This window comes from Phocoena sinus, chromosome 19 (genome assembly GCF_008692025.1).
Source record: "Phocoena sinus isolate mPhoSin1 chromosome 19, mPhoSin1.pri, whole genome shotgun sequence".
Lineage (NCBI taxonomy): Eukaryota > Metazoa > Chordata > Mammalia > Artiodactyla > Phocoenidae > Phocoena > Phocoena sinus.
The window spans coordinates 12028566-12051616 of NC_045781.1; the positions used below are offsets into that span (position 1 = coordinate 12028566).

Consider the following 23051-nt stretch of genomic DNA (forward strand, 5'->3'; position numbering starts at 1 on the left):
ACAGCATCACAGACTGACCCACTGTCACCCAGTGTCACTACAAGGTCTCAGAAGAACAGCATCAATGTCTTCCACACGTGGTGTCACACACAGTCTCATACTGTAATACGGTGTTTTACGCAGAGGATGGCACATGGTACCACCCACAATCATGCTCTCCTTTGGCGTTATTCACAGTCACACAGGGCCACACGGGCACATAGACACGCAGTTACAGTGTCACACCCACACACCCACACTGTCCTCCCTCACTTTTTCCCATTGTAGCCTAGAGGAGGCCTTGGGGCGTAGTGTGAGTCCCAGATCAGCCTAGTGGCCCTGAGAGAGGGGGTCTGAGCGAGGAGAGAGATGTGGGTGTGGCCCGCGCTCGCCCCGCCCCGCTCTGGGAGTTTAGAGCTCAGAGGCGGGGCACTGGGTTCACCGTCGTAGACCGCCAGATACGGCCACGCCTCCCAGTCTAAGTGGTGGGCTGGAAGACGGTGCTGGGCCGCAGGCGGAGGCGAGCCGACTCCCGCCCCGCCCACCCCGTTCTTAACCAGAGGAGTGGCCTTGTGGCCCCGCCCCTCGGCCGGAGTTGAGGGCTGGAGGCTGGCTGAGGCGTGGCCCTCTGAGCGGCCCCGCCCCGTCTCTCCCGCTAGGAAAGGACGGAGAGGGCGGCCTAGCAGCCAGTCGGTTCCCGCGTGTCCTGCGACTCCGCGGCCTCGCAACCCCACGACCCCGCAGCATGGCCGTCAAGAAGATTGCCATCTTCGGCGCCACCGGAAGGACCGGGCTCACCACCCTGGCGCAGGCGGTGCAAGCAGGCATGAGCTGGGGCGGGCAGGCCGTGTCACGGGGTACACAGACAGAACTTTAGGAAGTGGAATCATGGGGTCGGGCCGAGGCTGGTTGGGGCCCTCAGTGCCTTGATGTGTGAGGACCTAGGGGGGCAAAACAGGTGGCCACGGGGGCAGAAACGGGGGACGCCGTGAGGTCCAATTTTACGTGAGCCCAAGGAACAGGTATTGGCCCTAGGAGGCTGGGGGACTGTAGTGACAGGTTTAAATCCAATGCTCTGACGAAATGTAGTTGTTATTGTGGTGCTGGTGGTTGCACACCCAGAAAGGGCTTAACTAAGCCAGGCATTGGGCTGGCCTCCCAGCACTGTCCTCTCTTAGCACGTGTTAAATCCGCACAGCACTCATGTCGGGTGGGAACTAGTATCACCCCATTTGACAGGTGAGAAAACTGAGGCCCACTGAGTGATCTGCCCAATGTCACATAGCTGGAAAGTGGCAGTGCTGGAATTTGTACCCAGTGCTTGCTCTTTGTTTGTTTTTCATTGAGACCACCAATGGGTCTTTTTCTCCCCCACCACATTTTATTTATTTATTTTTGGCTGCGTTGGGTCTTCGTTGCTGCGCGTGGGCTTTCTCTGGTTTCAGAGAGCAGGGCTACTCTTCATCATGGTGCGTGGGCTTCTCATTGCAGTGGCTTCTCTTCTTGTGGAGCACGGGCTCTAGGCGTGCTGGCTTCAGTAGTTGCAGCACGTGGGCTCAATAGTTGTGGCTCGCGGGCTCTAGAGTGCAGGCTCGGTAGTTGTGGCACATGGGCTTAGTTGCTCCGCCGCATGTGAGATCCTCCCGGACCAGGGCTCGAACCCGTGTCCCCTGCATTGGCAGGCAGATTCTTAACTACTGCGCCACCAGAGAAGTCCCACCAGTGCTTGCTCTTAACTGCCAAAAGACCACCGGTTCTTGGTGTGGGCACCAAGGCTTAAAGTTGAAAAGGCTGAGGGGTGGGTTGCTGTGGGCATCTAATGGAAAGAAGATCACGGAGACAAGGGTGAAGACTTGGGCACACGGGTCCCGGCAAAGTCAATGAGCACTGAAAATTTGCAGTTGCCCCAGGAAAGGGGGCAGGAAGGGGGATCAGTATCATGCAGCAGTACCCTGCCCCCACCGTCCAGACTTCACCAACCCCCATCGGAGCCTGACACTTCCAGATACAGCGCCCCACCCTTGCTGGCCTTGGTGACTCTGAAGATATTGACTATCTGGTTGCCCCAAAAGGGTGGAGGCCACCAGGATCCCACTCTCAGCTGTCTCCTAGCCCAGCACTCCCTTCAAGGGACTCTGCCTGAAAGTTCTCCATTCAGCCCACTGCTCTCCCCCTCCCTGGGAAGACCTAGTGAGGATCTTGGCTTGTAGGGACAGGAGAAACGAATTTGCTGGTAAACATTTCCAGGGCAGGAAGTAAGAGGGAGATGTTGAGAGTTGCTGAGTCACCCTGAGGAACTGGATTACCGTGTTACCACCTTTCTCTCAATCCTGGATTCTATGAAATCCTGCTCATCCACCCTGCTGGGCACAGCTGGGACTGCACCTGGGGGTGTGGAGCGTTGAGGCCTAGGGGAGTGCGCAGCTTCTCACTGTGGCTCTGACAGCTCTCTTCAGAGCCACAGTGAACCTGAGCCTCGCTGTCCCCATCAGAAAAAGGAAGGGGTTAAATGAGCTCGGCTTTTATTTATCTCAGTGATTCTGTAGGGCTGAGTCCCGACAGGCATAGACTCTGGTGCCTGTGTGTCTGCATTCCAAACCCCAGCTCTGCCACTTAACAACTGTGTGGTCAAGTGCCTTGTCATCTGTGTACCTAGATATCTGTAAAGTGAGGATGAAACTAGTAGAACTCGACCTGGGGTTCTTGTGATGATTAAATGAGATATTACAATATATGGAAAATGCTTAGAACCGTGTCCAGCATATAGTTGGTGCTCAATAGGCACTCCTTGGCTGAGAGAACTCAGATTATAGCTGTGTGATCCTGGCCCAATTACCTAAACTTGCCTTAGTTTCCCCATCTCAAAATGGGCATATAATACAACCTACTTTGTGGGGTTGTTGCAACCTGGGGCTTTTCAAACTGTGGGTCATAATGAGTTCTGAAATATATTTAATTGGTCACAAGAGTGTCAGAATGTATCACATGTTAAATATTGGTTTTATGAAACTTTCATTTCAATTATATATGTATGGGTTTGTGTATACTGGGTTTGGAAGTGAAATCTATTTTGTATGGAGGGTTGAGATCAAAAAAGCTTAAAAGGGGCATGATCTCTACCACTGACTCTCATATCGTTAGGAAAAAACTTTATACACATATATAATTATACATGTTATGTGTATATTTTATATATACACAGAGAGAAAGGTAAAGCAAATATGCGAATCTAGGTCTTGGAACTTTCCTATAGGTCTGAATTTATTTCAAAATTAAAAATTAATGGAAAAAGATAAATAAAGTAAGGGATTTTTTAAACAAAAAAAAGAAAGAAAAGAAAAAAAAAGAAATGTTTAGAAATAACCTACAAATGCTCTTGTTCTTTGTGAAGGGCAAAATTTGTGAATTCTAACACTATAGTTTGGTATGGTAGCCACTAGCCACATGTTGCTATTAAAATTTAAATGTGGGTTGTGTTAAAATTTTTTGGAAAAAAACATCATTCATCTGCAGAAAGAGCTTAGCACAGCACTTGGCACATAGGAGGCTCTCTCTCTCTCTCTCTCTTTTTTTTGGCTGTGCCACACAGCCTGTGAGATCTTAGTTCCCCGACCAGGGATTGAAGATTGAACCTGGGCCCTCAGCAGTGAGACTGTGGAATCCTAACCACTGGACTGCCAGGGAATTCCCTAGGAGGCCCTCAATAAATGTCACTAATCACCAATAATGTACCATTAACAGGCACTCTTGTGCTGGGCCTGTGTCAGAGCTCTCACTGTCCGTGAGAACGTTTCTCCTCCAAAATACCCACAGTTTACTAGGGTCCGTTTTAACTAATACAGTGGTAATTAACCAGTGCCTGCGGTGGCATCATGAAAGCTCTCATTGCTCCCCGATGTGTGTGAGGGCAGCACAGGTGTCGTTCCCTTATGAAAGGTGGTCACACAGGATGGGGATGCTAGGGATTGTGATTTTCACTTTAGAAAGGAGACTGAGGGCCAGTCAGGGAAGGTGTTTCCTGAGGTTCCTCAGCCAGTAAGTGGAGCTGGGACTTCCCCTGTGGTCCAGTGGTTAAGACTCCGCACTTCCACTGCAGGGGGCACAGGATCGATCCCTAGTCAGGGAACTAAGATCCCACATGCCCGGCTGGGCCAAAAAAAAAAAAAAAAGAGGTGGAGCCAGAGTTCGAACCCAGGTCCGTGAGACAGTATATCGTGTGCTTTTGTGTTGATATAAAAGTCAGGGAGATAGTGGTGAATATGTCACAGTCCCTGGACCCACAGGGCCCTTGCTTGATTCCAGGTCAGCATAAGTAGGGCCATGACAGAGGAAGCACGATTGGCTGGGGGTTCTGGGGAAAGAGGGTAAGGGTGCTCCAGGCAGAGGGGCACGTGCAAAAGCCAGGAGGCAGGAAACAGCATGATGCATTTGAGGAACTGAAAGTTCAGTGTGCGAAAAGGGCCGTGGCTCCAGCACAGGTGAGAGAGGAGAGGCCATATCCTGGGGGACGTTGAAGTCTGTCCTAAGGAACATGACTATCTCAGGGCACCGGTGCGGGGGTGGGGGTGGGGGTGAGGGGGGCGGTCAGGGGAGGGATCTGAGCCAAGGGCACCTTGATATAACAGTGGAAAGCTCTGCCTGGCTACCACGTGAAATATGGGTTGGAGCGGTTGAGAGAGGCCAGGAGCCCAGGGAATACTAGACCAGGACGGGAAAAAAAAGTTGTGAGATGGTGAAAAGGTATAGTAACAACCAACACCCATATAATGCTCTTTCCTGTGCCGGACACTCTTCTAATCTTTTCATTTGTTTTCGTTTTGCATTTTTTACATAGCAGTTTTTTAAAGATATCATTCACATGCCATACAATTCACCCATTTAAAGTATACAGTTCAGGGCTTCCCTGGTGGCGCAGTGGCTGAGAGTCCGCCTGCCGATGCAGGGGACATGGGTTCATCCCCCGGTCTGGGAAGATCCCACATGCCGCGGAGCGGCCGGGCTCGTGAGCCATGGCCGCTGAGCCTGCGCGTCCGGAGCCTGTGCGCCGCAACGGGGGAGGCCGCGGCAGTGAGAGGCCCGTGTACCGCCCCCCCCAAAATAAATAAATAAATAAATAAATAAAGTATACAGTTCAGTGGGTCTTAGCATATTCACAGACTCGTGCAAACCTCACCACAATCAGTTTAAAACATTTTCATCACCACCAAAAGAAACCCTTAGAAGTCACTCCCCATTTTCCTGCTCAACCCCTTCCCCAGCCCTAGGCAACCACTCACCTACTTCTTTTCCTTTTTTTTTTTTTCCCCCCCGGTATGCAGGCCTCTCACTGTTGTGGCCTCTCCCATTGTGGAGCATAGGCTCCAGACGCGCAGACTCAGCGGCCATGGCTCATGGGCCCAGCCGCTCTGCCGCATGTGAGATCTTCCCGGACTGGGGCATGAACCCGTGTCCCCTGCATCGGCAGGCGGACTCTCAACCACTGCGCCACCAGGGAAGCCCACAACTGTTCCTTGTTTATATGGATTTGCCTGTTCTGAACCTTTCATATAAATGGAATCGTACGCTATGTGGCTCTTTATGACTGGCTTCCTTCACTTAGCAAAAAAATTGTTTTTTCAAAGTTCATCCATATCGTAGCATGTGTGTCATTTCTTTTTATTGTTGAATACCATTACATTGTTTAGATATACCACATTTTATTTATCCATTCGGTTGATGGAAATTGGGTTGTTTCCACTTTGGGGCTATGATGAGTAATGCCTCTATGAACATTCACGTATGAGTTTTGTGTGCCCAGATGTTTTCATTTCTCTTTGGCATATACTTAGGAGTGGAATTGCTGAGTCACGTGGTAACAATACGTTTAACCTTCTGAGGAACTGCCAGATTACCTTCCAAAGCAGGTGTATCATTCAATGTTCCCATCAGCAGTGCATGAGGGTTCCTGTTTCACCACATGCACGTCAATATTTATTATGTCTTTTTGATTATGGCCGTCCTAGTGGGTATGAAATGGGATCTTGCTGTGGTTTTGATTTGCATTTCCCTGATGGCTAATGATATTGAGTATCTTTTCATGTGTTTATTGGCCATTTGTATAACCTCTTTGGAGAAATGTCTATTCAGATCTTTTGCCCAGCTTTTATTTCTTTTTTTTTTTTTAATTTATTTAGGCTGTGCCGGGTCTTAGTTGCAGCATGCAGGATCTTCGTTGAGGCATGCAGGATCTTTGTTTATTTATTTATTTTTTGGGTTGCGGCACGCGGGATCTTTTAGTTGCAGCATGCGGACTTCTTAGTTGCAACATGTGAACTCTTAGTTGCGGCTTGTGGGATCTAGTTCCTGGATCAGGGATTGAACCCGGGCCCCCTGCATTGGGAGTGTGGAGTCTTACCCACTGGACCACCAGGGAAGTCCTTACCCAGCTTTTAATATTCATCTTTTACTATCAAGTTGTAGTTGTTCTTTCTATATTCTAAATACAAGTCTCTTATCAGCTATATGACTTGCAAAATTTTTCTCCCATTTTGTGGGTTGTCTTTTCACTTTCTTGACAGTGTCCTTGGAAGCTCAAAAAATTTTAATTTTGATGATGTCCAGTGTATCTATTTTTTCTTCTGTTGCGTGTGCTTTTGGTGTCATAGCTAGGAAACCATTGCCTAATCCAAAGACACAAAGATTTATGCCCATGTTTTCTTCTAAGATTTTTTTTTATTAATTTATTTTATTCTATTTATTTGGGGCTGTGTTGGGTCTTCGTTGCTGTGTGCGGGCTTTCTCTAGTTGCAGCGAGCAGGGGCTACTCTTCATTGAGGTGCACAGGCTTCTCATTGCGGTGGCTTCTCTTGTTGCGGAGCACGGGCTCTAGGCATGCGGGCTTCAGTAGTTGTGGCTCACGGGCTCTAGAGCGCAGGCTCAGTAGTTGTGGTGCACAGGCTTAGTTGCTCCTCGGTATGTGGGATCTTCCCGGACCAGGGCTCAAACCCATGTCCCCTGCATTGGCAGGCGGATTCTTAACCACTGTACCACCAGGGAAGCCCTCTTCTAAGATTTTTATAGTTTTAGCACTTACATTTAGGTCTTTGATCATTTTGAGTTAATTTTTGTATATGGTGTGAGGTAATAGGGATCCAACTTCATTCTTTGACATATGGATATCAAGTTGTCCCTGCATCATTTGTTGAAAAGACTGCACTTGCCCCATTGAATCATCTTGGCACCCTTGTCAAAAATCAACCAACTACATTAAACTTTTAGAAATATTATTTAGGGAGTTCGCTGGTGGTCTAGTGGTTAGGACTCGGCGTTTTCACTGCTGTGGCCCTGAGTTCAATCCCTGGTCAGGGAGCTAAGTTCCTGCAAGCTGCATGGCGCGGCCAAAAAAAAAAAAAGAAATGTTATTTAAACCCACAATAACCCTATAAGGTAGAGACTATTATTAGTGTCATTTTAAAAATGAAGGCCCTAAGGCCCAGACAGGTTAAGTGAGTTGCCCAGTGTCACAGCTAGGTAGTGGCAGGGCCAGACAGAATTCAAACCCAGGATTGCTTTGAGGATTAAAGAAGCTAATAACTGTAAGGAATTTGGCACCTGGCATATAGTGAGTGCTCTCTAAATACTATGTATCATTCATTATCACTGCCCCAGAGTGTACAAATTTCTAATCATTTGTTTTTTACATATATGATGATAGCTATCAAGAGAAATGTAACAGGGGCGTTCCCTGGCGGTCCAGCGGTTAGGACTCCGTGCTTTCACTGCCAAGGGCCCGGGTTCAATCCCTGGCCGGGGAACTAAGATCCCACGAACCCGTGTCCCCTGCCTCGGCAGGCGGACTTTCAACCACTGCACCACCAGGGAAGCCCACCCCATCATTTTTTTCATTTCTTGTACCAGCTGGAGGTACAAGATAAGATGTTCCAGGCTCATCTTGTCCTCTCCCTGGCATGGCCCAGCAAGCAGCCATTTCTTCAACGAGCTCTGGCTCATTTTTCATGAGAATGCTATTTAGAGGCCATCTTCATCAGCTCAGGCCACTACAACAAAATGCCGTAGACCGGGGCTTTCCTGGTGGCGCAGTGGTTGAGAGTCCGCCTGCCGATGCGGGGGATACGGGATCGTGCCCCGGTCCGGGAGGATCCCACATGCCGCGGAGCGGCTGGGCCCGTGGGCCATGGCTGTTGGGCCTGCGCGTCCGGAGCCTGTGCTCAGCTGCGGGAGAGGCCACGGCACTGAGAAGCCCACATACTGCAAAAAAAAAAAAAAAAAAATGCCGTAGACCGGGTTGCTTAAACAACAGACATTTCTCACAGTTCTAGAGAGCGGAGAGTTCAAGATCAAGGTACTAACAGGTTTGGTTTCTGATGAGGGCCCTCTTCCTGGCTTGCAGATGGCCGCCTTCTTGCTGTGTTCTCACATGGTAGACAGAGAGAGAGAGCGAGCCTTGGTCTTCCTCTTCTTATAAGGACACTAATTCCATTATGGGGACCCTACCCTCATGACCTCATCTAATCTAATTACCTCCCAAAGGGTCCATCTCCAAATACCATCACATTGGGGGTTAGGGTTTCAGCATATGAATTCAGCATATGACACAAGCATTCAGTCCATAACAGAGACTACAACTACTAATTTTATTTTATTTTTGCAATACACATAAACATTGATATATTTTGCCATTATTTAAAACAAAGGAAGAAATATGTTGGTTGTAATCTTTAAAAGGGAGGGTATGTGTCAGAAAGGGGACACAGAGTTACAGAGTTATCCAAAATTCTTTTGGGAGGTGACATGCCAAAGTGATGTTCAGACTGTTTAGTAACCACTAAGACAGGACCCAGCCCTTCAGAAGTAAGACCTAGGGAACCAAACCCAATGATGGACAACCTTTGGGCAGCTCATGTCCTTCTCTGTACCTCAGCTTGCTCCAGGACCATGGATGGGGGGCATAGACCAGTGTGATGCCAGGCATTAACCCTTTAGTCACCGGAGGGTGGAGAAATCGCAGGAGTGGGGAGTGAAGGGAAGATGAGACCCTTGGAGGCATCAGAGCAGGTTATTTATGAATCGACATCAAGGTATCACCTTATTTTAACAACCAGCTGGATATCAACTGTGGGTATGCCAGCGAAAATATTTGAAGACCATTGTCTCAGAACAGGGGACCTGCGGGATGGATTTGGGGGTTCATGGCACCCTCCAGGACCCAGCCCCTGGAGGCTGGGAGTGCCAGCCCACAAGCCGACTGACCTGCCTCTCTGCCCCTCTTTGCAGGCTATGAGGTGACAGTGCTGGTGCGGGACACCTCCAGGCTGCCCTCAGAGGGGCCCCAGCCGGCCCACGTGATAGTGGGTGACGTTCGGCAGGCGGCCGATGTGGACAAGACTGTGGCGGGGCAGGACGCCGTCATCGTGCTGCTGGGCACCGGCAATGACCTCAGTACTGGGCCCCCCCTCTGCCCACGGCCCACCCCTGCACCTCGGCCCCCAGCGCCACCCCCACCCCCAGCCCCACCCCTGCCGCCGCCGCCACCGCCACCGCCCACCAGTGACAGCCACTCTCTGTCTCCTCTAAGGTCCTACCACAGTGATGTCCAAGGGTGCCCAGAACATTGTGGCGGCCATGAAGGCCCACGGCGTGGACAAGGTCGTGGCCTGCACCTCGGGTGGGTGGCGGGGTCATAGGGGTGGGGCTGAAGAGTGGGGGATAGGTACTGGACGGGCAGCCCAGGGGCTCCTACAAGGCGGCATTAGAGCCACTCCAAGTTACTGTGTATTTATTGAGCACCACCTGAGTGCCTGAACCTTGCTGGATGAGGCCAGAGACACAATACAGCCCTGGGCCCTGTGCCATGGTTCTTACAAGGAGGAGGGAAGTGGCAACAGAGCCATCATCAAACAGTGACCAGTCAGGGCCAGGGTTGGGGGAAGCACAGGCAGAGAGGTCAAGGCCAGGATTCGGGGGGAGCATGGGCAGAGGGATCAGGGCCGGGATAGGGGAAGCCTAGAGGACTCTGGGGGCCCAGAGGGGTGCCTGACTGACTCATCTTGAAAAAGGGTCAGGGGGAGAGCATCATAGAGGAAATGACAGAGCTGTGTATACATAGGCCAGGTCTTTACCCTCACAGAGCTCCCAATTTATGGGGAGATGGTATTCAACAAATGGTTGCCCGGAATAATCTGAAAGGAAGGCTGCAGGGTGTGTAACAGGAGCAGTTAATTCTAACAGCATTTATTGAGCTCTTACTGTGTGCTCGGCACCATCTGAGTGCCTTACAGATGAATGCCACTTAATCCTCTCAAAACTCCTTTGAGTAGCACTTATATTCACAGTGGGTCACAGTAGGTGCTCAGTGAATAGTAGCTGTTCTTATTGCTTCCTAGCTAAGGGAGTGGAGGCACAGAGAGGCCCATCACCTTACGCGAGATCACACAGCCTGTGGCTGGCAGAGCTGGGGTGTGGAACCAGACTGTCTCCATGGTCCACACTCCTCACCTTTGTTCCATCACACATTGTCTCCCAGGGAAGGGAAGTGACATGAGGGAGCAGTGGGAGGATAAGGGGACTCCAGGCAGAGGGATCAGCATTTACAAAGGCTGTGAGGTGGGAGGGAGTGTGGCTGCAGCAGAGCGGGTGAAGGGGAGAGTGTTGGGTGATGAGGTCAGGTGGGGCCTCGTGGACCTGATGGGGCCTTTGCTTTTACCCTGAGTGAGATAGGGTCACAGATGAGTCTGACCCCTCTGGCTGTGCCGGGGGAACAGAATGTAGGGGGGCAGGGGCAGGGAGACCAGGGAGGAGGCTGCTGCCATGGTCTAGGCAGGAGGTAACAGTGGACAGGAACAGGCAGGGTGAGAAGCCTGGAGAAACTGGAGGGCAGTAGTGAACCCCTGTAGGGGTTGGTCCTGGCAGGAGACCTGCGGGCTATGGGCCTGGCCAGGCTGTCCTCAAGCCTTGGCTGACCCTACCCTATGTCCCCCCAGCCTTCCTCCTGTGGGACCCGTCCAAGGTGCCCCCAAGACTGCAGGATGTGACTGATGACCATATCCGGATGCACGAGATACTACAGCAGTCGGGCCTGAAGTACGTGGCTGTGATGCCACCACACATAGGTGAGTGGGTGGGTCCCAGCTGCAGGGTTACCGCCAGCCTGCCCCCTCCTGTCCTCTGTCGACGTTCACTGGGCCTTCCCTGGGCAGTTGAAAATTGCAAACCTTCCTCCCACACTTTCTATCCTCCTTCCTGCTTGATTTGTATCTCCTTTCTAACATACTTTTCAATTATCTCTGTTGTACAAACTATCCAAAATTTTAAAACGTAAAACAAAAACCCTCATTTATGATGACTCTCAGTACTGGGAGCTGACTAGGCTCTGGGGGCGCTTCTTGCTGGCGTCTCTCATGCCGTTGCTCAGTAGCTGGCAATAGAATTGTGTGGAAGGAAGCCACGACAGGGCTCGTGGTAGGGGCAGACTGTCTGTCCCTGGAACACCTGCATGCTGCCTTGCCTAGCGTCAGATCTCTCAGGGCTGCTTCCGCTGTATTCTCTTTATTAGAAGCAAGTTATGGGACTTCCCCGGTGGTCCAGTGGTTAAGACTGCATGCTCCCAATGCCGGGGGCCCGGGTTCGATCCATGGTCAGGGAACTAGATCCCACATGCATGCCGCAACTAAAAAGATCCCACATACCGCAACTAAGACCTGGTGCAGCCAAATAAAATAAATACAGAAATACAGAAATAAATATTTTAAAAAATGAAGCAAGTTATACTGGGGCTGCCCCACATTCAAGGGACAGGGACTTATGCTTCACATCGTCTCTTTCTTTCTTTCTTTTTTTAAACCCATTTATTTGGCCACACCATGCAGCATGCAGGATCTTAGTTCCCTGATCAGGGATTGAACCCATGCCCCCTGCTGTGGAAACGTGGAGTCCTAACCACTGGACCACCAGGGAAGTCCCTCGTTTCTTTCTTTATCTTACTTAGCGCGTGTCTCCCACACTAGAATTTTGTTTGAAGCACAGATTTTGTCTTGTTTTGATTACAGCTGTGTTCCTAGTGCCTAGAACAGGGCTTGGCATGTAGTAGGTGCTCAGTAAATATTTATCCCATAAGCTAATACCGGAGAAGATGCCTCACCTCCAGGTGGTGCTGTGGAGGGAACCACACCCTCTTTTCCCCTCCCAGGTCTGGAATACACATTGAGAGAGAGTCAGACCGAGGGAGAGATGCATTTACAAATGTCTCTTGCATAGGAAGTGTGTGCCTGGCCACGATTACAAGTACCAATGATGTAGTCTCTGCTCTCATGAGGCTTACATTTCTAGCGGAGGAGGCAAACGAAATAGATGATCTATATTACTGTTGGGTTGTGCTACACTGAATGAAGAAACCATAAAGTTCAGTGAAGGAACTTCCCTGGTGGCTCAGTGGTTAAGAATCCGCCTGCCAGTGCATGGGACACGGGTTCGATCCCTGGTCTGGGAAGATCCCACATGCCGCGGACCAGCCGCGGAACAACTAAGCCCCTGCACCACAACTACTGAGCCCGCGCGCCACAACTACTGAAGCCCGCATGCCTTAGAGCCCATGCTCCGCAACAAGAGAAGCCACCGCATTGAGACGCCCACTCGCCACAACTAGAGAAAGCCCGTACACAGCAACAAAGACCCAACACAGCCAAAAAAAAAAAAAAAAACAAAACAAAAAAACTCAGTGAAGAGAGTAAGCCTCAGCTATAAGCAGAGGCTCGCTAAGGAGATGGCCCTTCCCCCAGATACTCACCTGATTCCCCCGCTCAGGGGACTACGTTCAATGTCCTGGGCTAAACCATAATGGAAAATAATATTAGAAAAGAATGTGTGTGTGTGTATATATATATATGTTTAAAAAAAAAAAGACACCAGACCTGTTATGTTTCATGCTATGAAAAACATTAAAAAAAAAAAATGATTGTTCCAGGTTAAAGGTGACATGGCGACTGAACTGGATTCTGATTTTGAGGGGAGGGGGAGGTCGGAAGATATTTTTTGGCAGTTGGGGAAATCTGAATTTCTAAATTCATCATTCTAAATGATGTCTCTTGCATAGGAAGTGTGTGTCTGGCCACGATTCCCCTCAGGGGGAATCAGGTGAGTGTCTGGGGGAAGGGAGGACATTCTGGGATGAGGGAACCGCAGTGCGGATGCCGGAGCCAGGCACTTGTATCTCCTTCACATTTGCCTGCCTGCTGATGAGCACTTCTGCTGTGCCCTCTGCCTTCTGCTTGGAGAAAGACGAGCCCTGCACGCCTTACAGAGGTTCAGGTAAGCTCAATGTTGAAGTTCAATTCAGGATTCTTGTTGAGACGAGAATCCTAAGCTCTGAATCAGTGGTGAAGCTGCATGGCGGAGAAGCCGGGCAAAGTCCCAGCCCCAGCACTTTGTGGACTTGAGGCCCGTGGCCTCTGAGCCTCAGTTTCCTCTTCTGTAAACGGGGTTCATGATATTACTTCTTGACCTCCCAGGTTTGAAGTGAATATCCAGAGAGATCATGCCTAAAATTTATTTAACACAGTTGTTTTTTTTTAGTTCTTCTTTTTTTGAATATTTATTTTATTTGTTTTCCTTATTTTTTTTTTTTGGCTTCGTCGGGTCTTAGTTGCGCCACATGGGATCTTTGTTGAGGCACACGGGGTCTTTTTCATTCCGGCACGTGGTCTGCTCGGGCTGCTCTCTAGTTGTGGCCTGCGGGTTTTTTCTCTTCTCTAGTTGTGGCGCGCAGGCTCCAGGGCGCGTGGGCTCTGTAGTTTGCAGCACGCAGGGTCTCTCGTTGAGGCGCGAGAACTCAGTAGTTGTGGTGCGTGGGCTTAGTTGCTCTGCGGCATGTGGGATCTTAGTTCCCCGACCAGGGATGGAACTCGTGTCCCCTGCATTGGAAGGCGGATTCTTTACCACTGGACCACGAGGGAAGTCCCAGTCCTTTTTTTGTACGTGTATGAAAACTTTGAAACCTCCAGAAAAGTTAAAGAAATTAAAGGTTTGTGAATACCCATAAACCCTTCATCTAGGTTCACTTGTTAACATTTCGGCCTTTCTGCTTTCCCTATATATCTAACTATCTATCTATCTATCTATCTATGCATGCATCTAATGTGTATGTGTATAGATGTGAATACATATGTAATGTATATTTTTTAAATAAGTGTGTATTTTTAGTTTTATCTTTTTCTTTCTTTCTTTCTTTCTTTTTTTTTTTTTTGGCTGAACCATTTGAAAGTAGGTTGCAGACATCGGCACACTCTACTCCTAGAACCTCTTGATAGGCATCTTCCAAGAAGGAATATTTGGATACGAACCACAGTACTGTTATCGCACCAAGGGAATTGACATTCACTCTACCACATCATTTAGTATCCAGCCCATATTCAGATTTCCCCAACTGCCAAAAAATATCTTCCAACCTTCCCCTCCCCTCAAAATCAGGATCCACTCCAGGATCGTGTGTTGTGTTTAGTCACTATGTCATATTTAACCTGGAACAATCCTCCATATCCTTTTTTTCTTTTTTTTTAATGTTTTTCATAACATGAAACATAACAGGCCTGGTGTTTTTGTTCTTATTTTTTTTAACATATATATACAGTCTTTCTAATATTCTTTTCCATTATGGTTTATCCCAGGACATTGACTGTAGTTCCCTGTGCTATACAGTAGGACTTTGTTATCCCAGGTGGCTTTTAAAATATCCCACGTTCTGGATTTCTGTAGTTATTTTCTTACAGACTCAGATTAAAAATTTTTGGCAGGGTCTTCCCTGGAGGCGCAGTGGTTGAGCATCCGCCTGCCGATGCAGGGGACACGGGTTCGTGCCCCGGTCCCGGGAAGATCCCACATGCCGCGGCGCGGCTGGGCCCGTGAGCCATGGCCGCTGAGCCTGCGCGTCCGGAGCCTGTGCTCTGCAACGGGAGAGGCCACAACAGTGAGAGGCCCGCGTACCGCGAAAAAAAGAAAAAAAACAAATTTTTGGCAGGATTGCCACGTGGGTGAGGGTGTGTGTTTCTTTTTTTTTTTTTTTCAGTACGCGGGCCTCTCACTGCTGTGGCCTCTCCCGTTGCGGAGCACAGGCTCCGGACGCGCAGGCTCAGCGGCCATGGCTCACGGGCCCAGCCGCGCCGCGGCATGTGGGATCTTCCCGGACCGGGGCACGAACCCGTGTCCCCTGCATCGGCAGGCGGATGCTCAACCACTGCGCCTCCAGGAAAGCCCTGTGTGTTTCTTATTGCACATGATTCCAGGTTGTCTCTGCACTGATATGCTGCATTTGATCCCTAAGTTAAGTTGGTCACTGTCAGAACACAGGCGCTAGATGCCCTGGTAACAGCCAGGTCATGGTGGGGGAGGGCGAGGGGGGCACAGAGCAAATGTAGCCTTTGCCACTGTGAAGTCACCCTCTGCAACCATGGGACATAACTTCCTCTCTCCAAGACTCAATTTGCCCACTTGTAAAATAGAATTAATAATAACTCCTAGCCCATTCTCTGCTTTATTTCTCACCATCTAACATATTACCTATTTTACTTTCTTATCTTATTATTTGCCTTTTTCTAGTGACTGTCTGAATGCTGAGGGCAGGGATTCATATCTGTTTTGTCCCTTTCAGTGTGCCCAGCACCTGACGTATAATAAGTCATCAATAAGAATTCGGCGAATGGGACTTCCCTGGTGGTACAGCGGTTAAGACTCCGCGCTTCCACTGCAGGGGGCAAGGGTTTGATCCCTGGTCAGGGAAGTTCTGCGTGCCGCGCCAAAAAAAAAAAAACAACTCACTTAGCGAGTGAATGAAGTAAAGGGTACAGGTTAGTGCCCTGCACGTGGGAAGGGTTTCATACATTGTTGGCTGTTATACCGTCTGGGCTGGGCACACTGTAGACACCCTGGGATGATCATTGAAGTGATCACATGTTGGTTGCAGGAGGGGAAAGGACATCTGATGTACCCCAGTCCCTTTGTCTTTACCTTGCAGGAGACCAACCGCTGACTGGGGCCTACTCAGTGACCCTGGATGGACGAGGGCCGTCGAGGGTCATCTCCAAACACGACCTGGGCCACTTCATGCTGCGCTGCCTCACCACTGATGAGTACAACGGGCACAGCACCTACCCCTCCCATCAGTACGACTAGGGCTCTGGCCCCGTCCAGGAGGACAGCATCCCAGGAAATAGAGAACAAAGGAAGGGAGCAATAAATCTTGAACCAAGAGCTTCACGTTATTTTAGAGCACCCACCTCTGTGACTCTTCCTCTCTCTGGCTCTGTCTGGGTGTCTCAGTGTCTCTGTCTGCCTCTGTGTGAGATTTTCAAGGTATTCATTCATTCATTTCCTCGCTTGGTCCTGTGCTGGGGACCCAGCGGTGGCTGTGAGGACCCAGTGGTGACCCTGCCTTCACAGATCTCACAGTCCAGTGGGGAAGACAGCCCTGCCTCTGTCAGTGACAACACAGAGTGGACTCTGATAGAGGAAGTACAGTAGGGCTGAGGGACCCAGCTTGAGGAGTGAACAGGGTTCTGTGGAAGAGGGGATGTCCCACCTGAAACCTCGTTTGGTGCGAATGAGCCAGGAGAAGGTTCTAAGGAATGATAGCAATCTGGGCAGAAGATACCACATGAGCAAAGGCCAGGAGGCTGGAGAGCACGTAGCCCCTTTGAAGAACTAAAATCTATCCCCTACAGTTAATAACACTTTGCTCAGAGGAGAGAAGCAATCAGCCCCCAGAGGCTGTTCGAAGGACACTAAACTGTCCAGGGTCATTGTAGAAAGTTTAAGCTTTAGTCTAAGGTGTTATGCAAGGAGTGGAGCAGGGGAGAGGTGGGGAGGGGACAGTCAGGTTTGTGTTTTGTAAAGCTTCCCTTGGCTACTGTGTGAAGGTGGGTCAGAGGATGAAAGAGTGGAGGCTGGGAACCCAGGGGGTTCCCAGAGGGAGAGAAGGGAGAGTGGGCGGGAGGGAGCCTGAGTGGACAGTTCGTTGGGGAGGGGCAGGGAGGGAGGCATCCAGAAGGAAGCCTAGGGCTATATCCTGGAGATGGGGTTTTATGGGGGCCACCCTGAGAAGGAAACCCTGGAGGAGCAAGTCTGAGAGGGGGAAGGGGAAGAATTGCCCCTTCCTTATGTCCCTCTTTGGAATTTACCTTTGTTCCCTAGAAACACCTTTCCCAGGCCTGAGCAAGCCAGTGCTCTCTCCCCTCCATACCCCCCGCCCCCCCCCAAATCCATTCCAATCATGTACTGCTTATGCAAACAGCTGGATAACTTGGTTAACACATTCCAACCGATGAGAACTGGTCTGAGGAGCCTTAAGCCTTCCTTCCCAGGGGTGGCCTGGAGAAAACTGCCTCCTCTGCCCCTTGGTGACAACTTGTCGTGGAGGTGAGGCAATGCTGGTTCAGGCTTTCAGGGCACTAGCACTGTTTTATTTCTTCCCTCTTTATTTCTTTCTGTCACATTGTCTGGGCATTTAGCAAACTTTCACTGAGTGCTTGCTTTGTGTCCAACCCTGTGCTAGGTGATGCTGTGGACCAAGCAGTGGGTGACTGAGATAACCTTGGTCCATATCCTCAGGAGGCCCACAGTCCAGAGACAGCCCAGGGCCAAGATGGGGGAGGCAGGGGCAGAGGAGTCAAGGCCAAGAGAGAGGAAGCACAGGACACCATGGGAGTCCAGAATGGGTCCTAACTCATCCTGGAGGCTCAGGGAGGGCTTCTGAGAGGAGGAATCCTTTGAGATGAGTTCTGATGAGAATTCTGGGTTCTGGGAAGTGAGGGTGTATTTTCAGGATGGGGAAGCAAATTTAAAGATCCAGAGGCCTTTTATTTTTCTCTTTTTTGAGAACTTGTTATGTACCTGAGATTGTTGTAAACACTGGGGATAAGGCAAGAAGGAAAACAGAATCTCTTGTGTTCATGATGGTGGAGAGGACTTGAAGCCATTTTAGAAAACCTGAAAGTCAGTCGGTGTGGCAGGATTGCTGGGATCAAGGAGTGTGTATCAGGCCAGACCTGAAGGGCTTTGAGGCAAAAATATGAGTTTGGACTTTGTCCCCAGGACAGTGGGGAGCCGTGAACCAGTTTCCAGCAGCAGGGGTTGCCATCCTGAGAGAGGAAGGATGGGGCGTCAGGAGGACGTATGAGACACCACCAGAGGACACGCTGCGGAAAAGTCCTTATAAGAAGAAGGCCGCGGGGTAAAGTGTGGGGGGCAGAAGAACTGGGGCGGTGAAGGGGCGGCGTTAGGATCGCCCAGGCAACATAAGCCACGCCAAACTATTGGCTGGTCTTCAATGCGTCATCCTCCCCCGCCCCGCAGCGTCCGCCCTCGGAACCCAGGGGGCGCGGCCTCAGCGAGAGGCTCAGACCCGCCCGTCCGGAAGACGGGTTGGAGTGGGGAGTGCGAGCCACTCTTACTTCGCGACGTGGTCCAAGCTGGTATAAAGAGATCGTAGAGAGCAATAATGACGGTCTCCGAGCAAGGATAGTAACTGAGTTGAAAGAAACAGCGTTGATATCCCCTCCACTCTAGAGACGTGGCCCCGCCTCCCAGCGAGTTGCAATCCTTTAAATGGTCCGCGGAGCAAGGGAGGGGAGGACCGGTGGGGCGTCTCCTGGCGACGGCCTGGGGGCCCCGCCCAACTAATCCGGGCCTGGCGGCGGGCAGCACTCCAGCCAATCGTGGCTCGCGGCTTGGCTCCCGGGCTGAGCTGGGTGGGCCTGAGGCCAGACTGAGAGTCCCCGGGGAGGTGAGCGAGGGCCCTACCCAGCACTGGAGGGTCGCAAAGCCGCGGGCGTTCCCGGAGGTGGTCATTGCGAACCTGGTAGCGGAGGTGAGGTGTGGCTGCCTGGCTTGGGATCAGCCTTGGGTTGGGAGAGGAGGAGGCGCGCCTCCGAGAGTTGCGGAGGCGGGGTACTGGCGGGAGTAGGGGGCGCAGATTAAGGGGAGGGTTAGGGACCGGAGTTTCGAGATCCTGGACGGAAGGCGAAGTTTTGGGGGCAGGATCTTCAAGTGAAGGGAGTTTGAAGCTGGGACATGGGGTGTTTGGAGAAGCAAGAAAACTAGAGAAGGAACTTTTGGGGTAGGAAATCTGAAGATTAGGACAATTCGGGCCTCCGGGACGGGGTGAATTCGGGGTTCTAGTGTTCAGGAAAAGGTGTGAAGGGTTGGGCTGGGATCCCAGGCATTTGGAGAAGCGCGAGAACTAGGGGCAAGGACACTTGGTCTCCAAGACGCCGTGTCGGAGAGGGGGTGCAGGGGAGAGTTCCCTGTCAGGTACTGGAGCCAGAGGGGGAGACTGGAGGTGAAGTCGAGAAGCGTTTGAAAGACGGGAGAACAGGGGAAGTTGACGGGAGAAGGTCTCAAAATTGAAATACCTAGTGTCCCGAACGGAGTGCGTCGTAGAGCATTTGTAAATCTTTGAGAATTGTGTTGGGGTCTGGGTCTCTGGACCCGAGGGCAGTTTGAGGGGAAAATCCAGGACCTTCTGCGGTCCGAAGAAAAGCAGTTTCACAGCCCGAGTCTGGAGTGGGGGAGGGGTGTTCCGGGCTTGGAGCTCAGACCCTCCGCCCTGGAGGCGGTGGAGGGCGGGGCTCGGCAGGCGCCCGGCCGCCGGACGTCCGGGTTCCCTTCCCCCACGTACTGCGGGCCCCTCTGCGCATGCCTTGGGGGAGGGCGGGGAAGGTTAGTCCCTGCGGCGTGCGGAGCCCTCCGGGAATTGTAGTGCGTGCTCAACGTCAGTGCGTGTACCTGGTGGCTATTGGCCCACATTTCCCAGAAGCCTCTGGGCCAAATTGGGGCGTGTCTGAATGCTGAAAGGAGACTCCGTAAAGGGGCGGGGCCTGTAGAGGGCCGACGTCTGGTTGGATGGGCCGATAGGGGCGGGGCTTGGCTTGAGTCGAGTTCTAGCAAGTTTTACTGCGGGGCGAGCCCTGGGATAATCTCAAGGCACCCGCGACGGCCTGAGGGAGGCTCCTTCACTGTCATTGGGCGCGCTCCCAAGTCAGTTAGCGAGAGGGCATGGACAGAGAAACATCTTCCCTGTGAAAGAAGAGTGTCCATAGATAGGTGCCCTTACAGGGCTCCAGGTGGTTGGAATGTAGTAGGCACTCAAAATATCGAATGAATAAATGGCAACTAACTCTTGTTCATTAAGTGTATAATGTCACATTACTTCCCGAGATCACACAGCTGAGCAGTGTGAAAGGCAGAATTCAAACCCAGGATTTTCTGCTTTGAGGCCAGGTCTCTGTACTCAACCCCTGTCTTGTGTATGTCACATTTGAAGAAGGGTATTGTGGAAAGAACAGCTTTAAGATTTAGGGGTACTTGAGTTAGTATCCTCATCTTGCAGATGAGGAAGTTGAGTCTCAAGGAGGTAAATTCACTATTTGAGCCCACATGGGCAAGTAAGTGGGACTCAAACCCAGCTGTTTAAGTCCAGATCTTGTTTTCTTTCTTTCTTTTTTTTTTTAATGTGGATTTTTTTTTTTTTTTTTTTTTTTTTTTTTGCGGTACGCGGGCCTCTCACTGCTGTGGCCTCTCCCTTTGCGGAGCACAGGCTCCGGACGCGCAGGCTCAGCGGCCGTGGCTCTCGGGCCCAGCCGCTCCGCGGCATGTGGGATCATCCCGGACCGGGGCACGAACCCGTGTCCCCTGCATCGGCAGGCGGACTCTCAACCACTGCGCCACCAGGGAAGCCCTATGTGGATCATTTTTAAAGTCCTTACTGAATTTATTACAATATTGCTTCTGTTTTATGGTTTTCTTTTTTTATTTTCTTTTTTTTGGCCGTGAGGCATGTGGGGTCTTAGCTCCCCAACCAGGGACCAAACCTGCACCCCCTGCATTGGAAGGCGAAGTCTTAACTACTGGACCGCCAGGGAAGCCCCCCAGATCTTGTTTTCTTTTCTTTTCTTTTTTAAAATTATTTATTTTTGGCTGCGTTGAGTCTTCGTTGCTGTGCGCAGGCTTTCTCTAGTTGTGACAAGCGGGGGCTACTCTTTGTTCTGGTACATGTTTCTCATTGCTGTGGCTTCTCTTGTAGGGAGCACAGGCTCCGGGCCCATGGGCTTCATTAGCTGTGGCACGCAGGCTCAGTAGTTGTGGCGCATGGGCTTAGTTGCTCCGCGGCATGTGGGATCTTCCCGGACCAGGGCTCGAACCTGTGTCCCCTGCATTGGCAGGTGGATTCTTAACCACTGTGCCACGAGGGAAGTTCCAGATCTTGTTTTCTTAATCATATACATTTACTCTCCTCCTTAGCCTTGTGGGATTCATGCTATCTCCATTTTATAGATGCAGAAACTGAAGTTTGGATCATTACAAATCAACAGCAACCATACAGGAGATTCAGGGTTTGAACTAGCCTGGTGTGTCTAACTTGCCCCTCTTCTCTCCACAGGGCATCATGGTAGGAGGCTTGAAGAGGAAACACTCAGATCTGGAGGAGGAAGAGGAGGATGAGAAGTGGGACTGGGGTCCGGCAGGCCTGCGGAGCTACCAGCAAGCCCTGCTCCGTATCTCCCTAGACAAAGTCCAGCGAAGCCTGGGCCCCCGAGCACCCAGCCTTCGCAGGCATGTCCTCATCCACAACACCCTCCAGCAGCTCCAAGCTGCGCTTTGCCTGACTCCTGCACCTGCCCTGCCCCCAGAGCCCCTCTTCCTGGGCGAGGAGGACTTCTCCCTGTCGGCCACCATCGGCTCTATTCTCAGGGAGCTGGAGACCTCCATGGATGAGACCGAGCCCCCTCAGAATCCAGTGGCTCCCCCAGGCCCTCAGAATGAAGTGCTGCCCCAGCCCGATCCAGTCTTCTTAGAAGCTCTGAGCTCCCGGTACCTGGGGGACTCTGGCCTGGATGACTTCTTCCTGGACATTGACACATCTGCAGTGGAGAAGGAGCCTTCACTGGCCCCACCAGAGCCTCCTCACAACCTTTTCTGTGCCCCAGGGTCCTGGGAGTGGAATGAACTAGATCACATCATGGAAATCATTCTGGGATCCTAAAACTTTGATGGGGGGGGGGGGTTTTCGTCATCGAATCCCTGGATGCAACTCTGTGTGTGTGTGTGTGTGTGTGTGTGTGTGTGTGTGTGTTTTGATGGGGGCTCTAAGCAGTGGCTGTGGCCTCCTCCCATTTCAGGGTTCCAAATTGTCTTGCATATATGTGTGTGTCTGGTTATCACAACCTTCTGTGAAGGTGGGTCTTCCTGAATTAATTTATCTGTTCCAAATGCCTTAATGAGACTCTGTTTCTGGGAGTCTGGTTTCCCACTTCCACATTTCTTCTGCCTTTCCCTCCAGTTCCTACTCCCCTTGTGTCCACTGGGGCCTCAGGGAAGATAGTTTGGGCCTGTCAAAGGATGACAGGGATGTGCGCCTGATTGCTATGGAAACCCAGCCTCTGCCTCTTGCACCTCCAGGTAGTGGGAGGGGCAGGCCTCCTCCCCACAGGCTGAACCCCACCTCCTTCACAGGACCGCAATCCAAGCAGCCTCCTAATTCATGACCAGGCCGGACCACGTGCAATAGGGTGGAAACCAAACTGCTCCATGCCACATTATTTAAAAGAAAGGCGGGTTTTGTGGTGGTTTTTTGTTTCTGTTTTTGTTTTTTGATTGTTTGTAATGATTTTTTTTTTTTTTTTAAATAAAAGTACTTTGGAAGGAGTGGTGTTGCCTAAAGTTTCTAAACTTCAGTGGGTCAGTGGGAGGGACCTGGTAATTTCCCTAGACTCCTGTACCCCTTCCCTGTCAAAGGTGGGGCAGGTATATTATTAAACATGACATTTATTGAATGCTTTTTAAGAGCACTGTTCTACCTACTTTATTTGAATTAAGTCATCTAATCCTCATGATTATACAGAAATAGGAGGAGCTTGAGGTTCAGAGAGGCCAAGTCACTTGCTCAGGGTCACACAGCCAGGAAGACTGAGGACCAAGGAGCTAGAACTCAAATTCAGTCTACCTCCAGAGCCTTCTTAACAATTGTATTTGTTGCTTCTTTGTAGATTTAGATTCCCCAGACACATGGGTGGACACAGGAGAGAGAAGCT

General features: G+C 50.8%; 2 protein-coding genes across 4 annotated transcripts; both read left to right on the forward strand.

The window, feature by feature from the left end:
- Nucleotides 1-618: 618 nt before the first annotated feature.
- BLVRB (biliverdin reductase B) lies at nucleotides 619-16226 on the forward strand. The gene is made up of 5 exons (XM_032612473.1): nucleotides 619-803; nucleotides 9253-9417; nucleotides 9554-9643; nucleotides 10959-11087; nucleotides 15980-16226. Exons 1-5 carry the CDS (start codon nucleotides 725-727, stop codon nucleotides 16135-16137), a joined length of 621 nt encoding a protein of 206 aa, XP_032468364.1. The 5' UTR covers nucleotides 619-724; the 3' UTR covers nucleotides 16138-16226.
- An 822-nt stretch (nucleotides 16227-17048) lies between these two features.
- On the forward strand, nucleotides 17049-22665 carry SERTAD3 (SERTA domain containing 3). Of its 3 annotated transcripts, none has more exons than XM_032612475.1 (2): nucleotides 17049-18193; nucleotides 21401-22665. In XM_032612475.1, the coding sequence occupies exon 2, from the start codon at nucleotides 21407-21409 to the stop codon at nucleotides 22001-22003; it is 597 nt and encodes a 198-aa protein (XP_032468366.1). In that variant the 5' UTR covers nucleotides 17049-18193; nucleotides 21401-21406; the 3' UTR covers nucleotides 22004-22665. The 3 variants fall into 3 exon arrangements, with proteins under 3 accessions (XP_032468366.1, XP_032468367.1, XP_032468365.1); XM_032612476.1 differs by lacking the exon at nucleotides 17049-18193 and adding an exon at nucleotides 18440-18745; XM_032612474.1 differs by lacking the exon at nucleotides 17049-18193 and adding an exon at nucleotides 18450-18829.
- The last annotated feature ends 386 nt before the right edge of the window (nucleotides 22666-23051 follow it).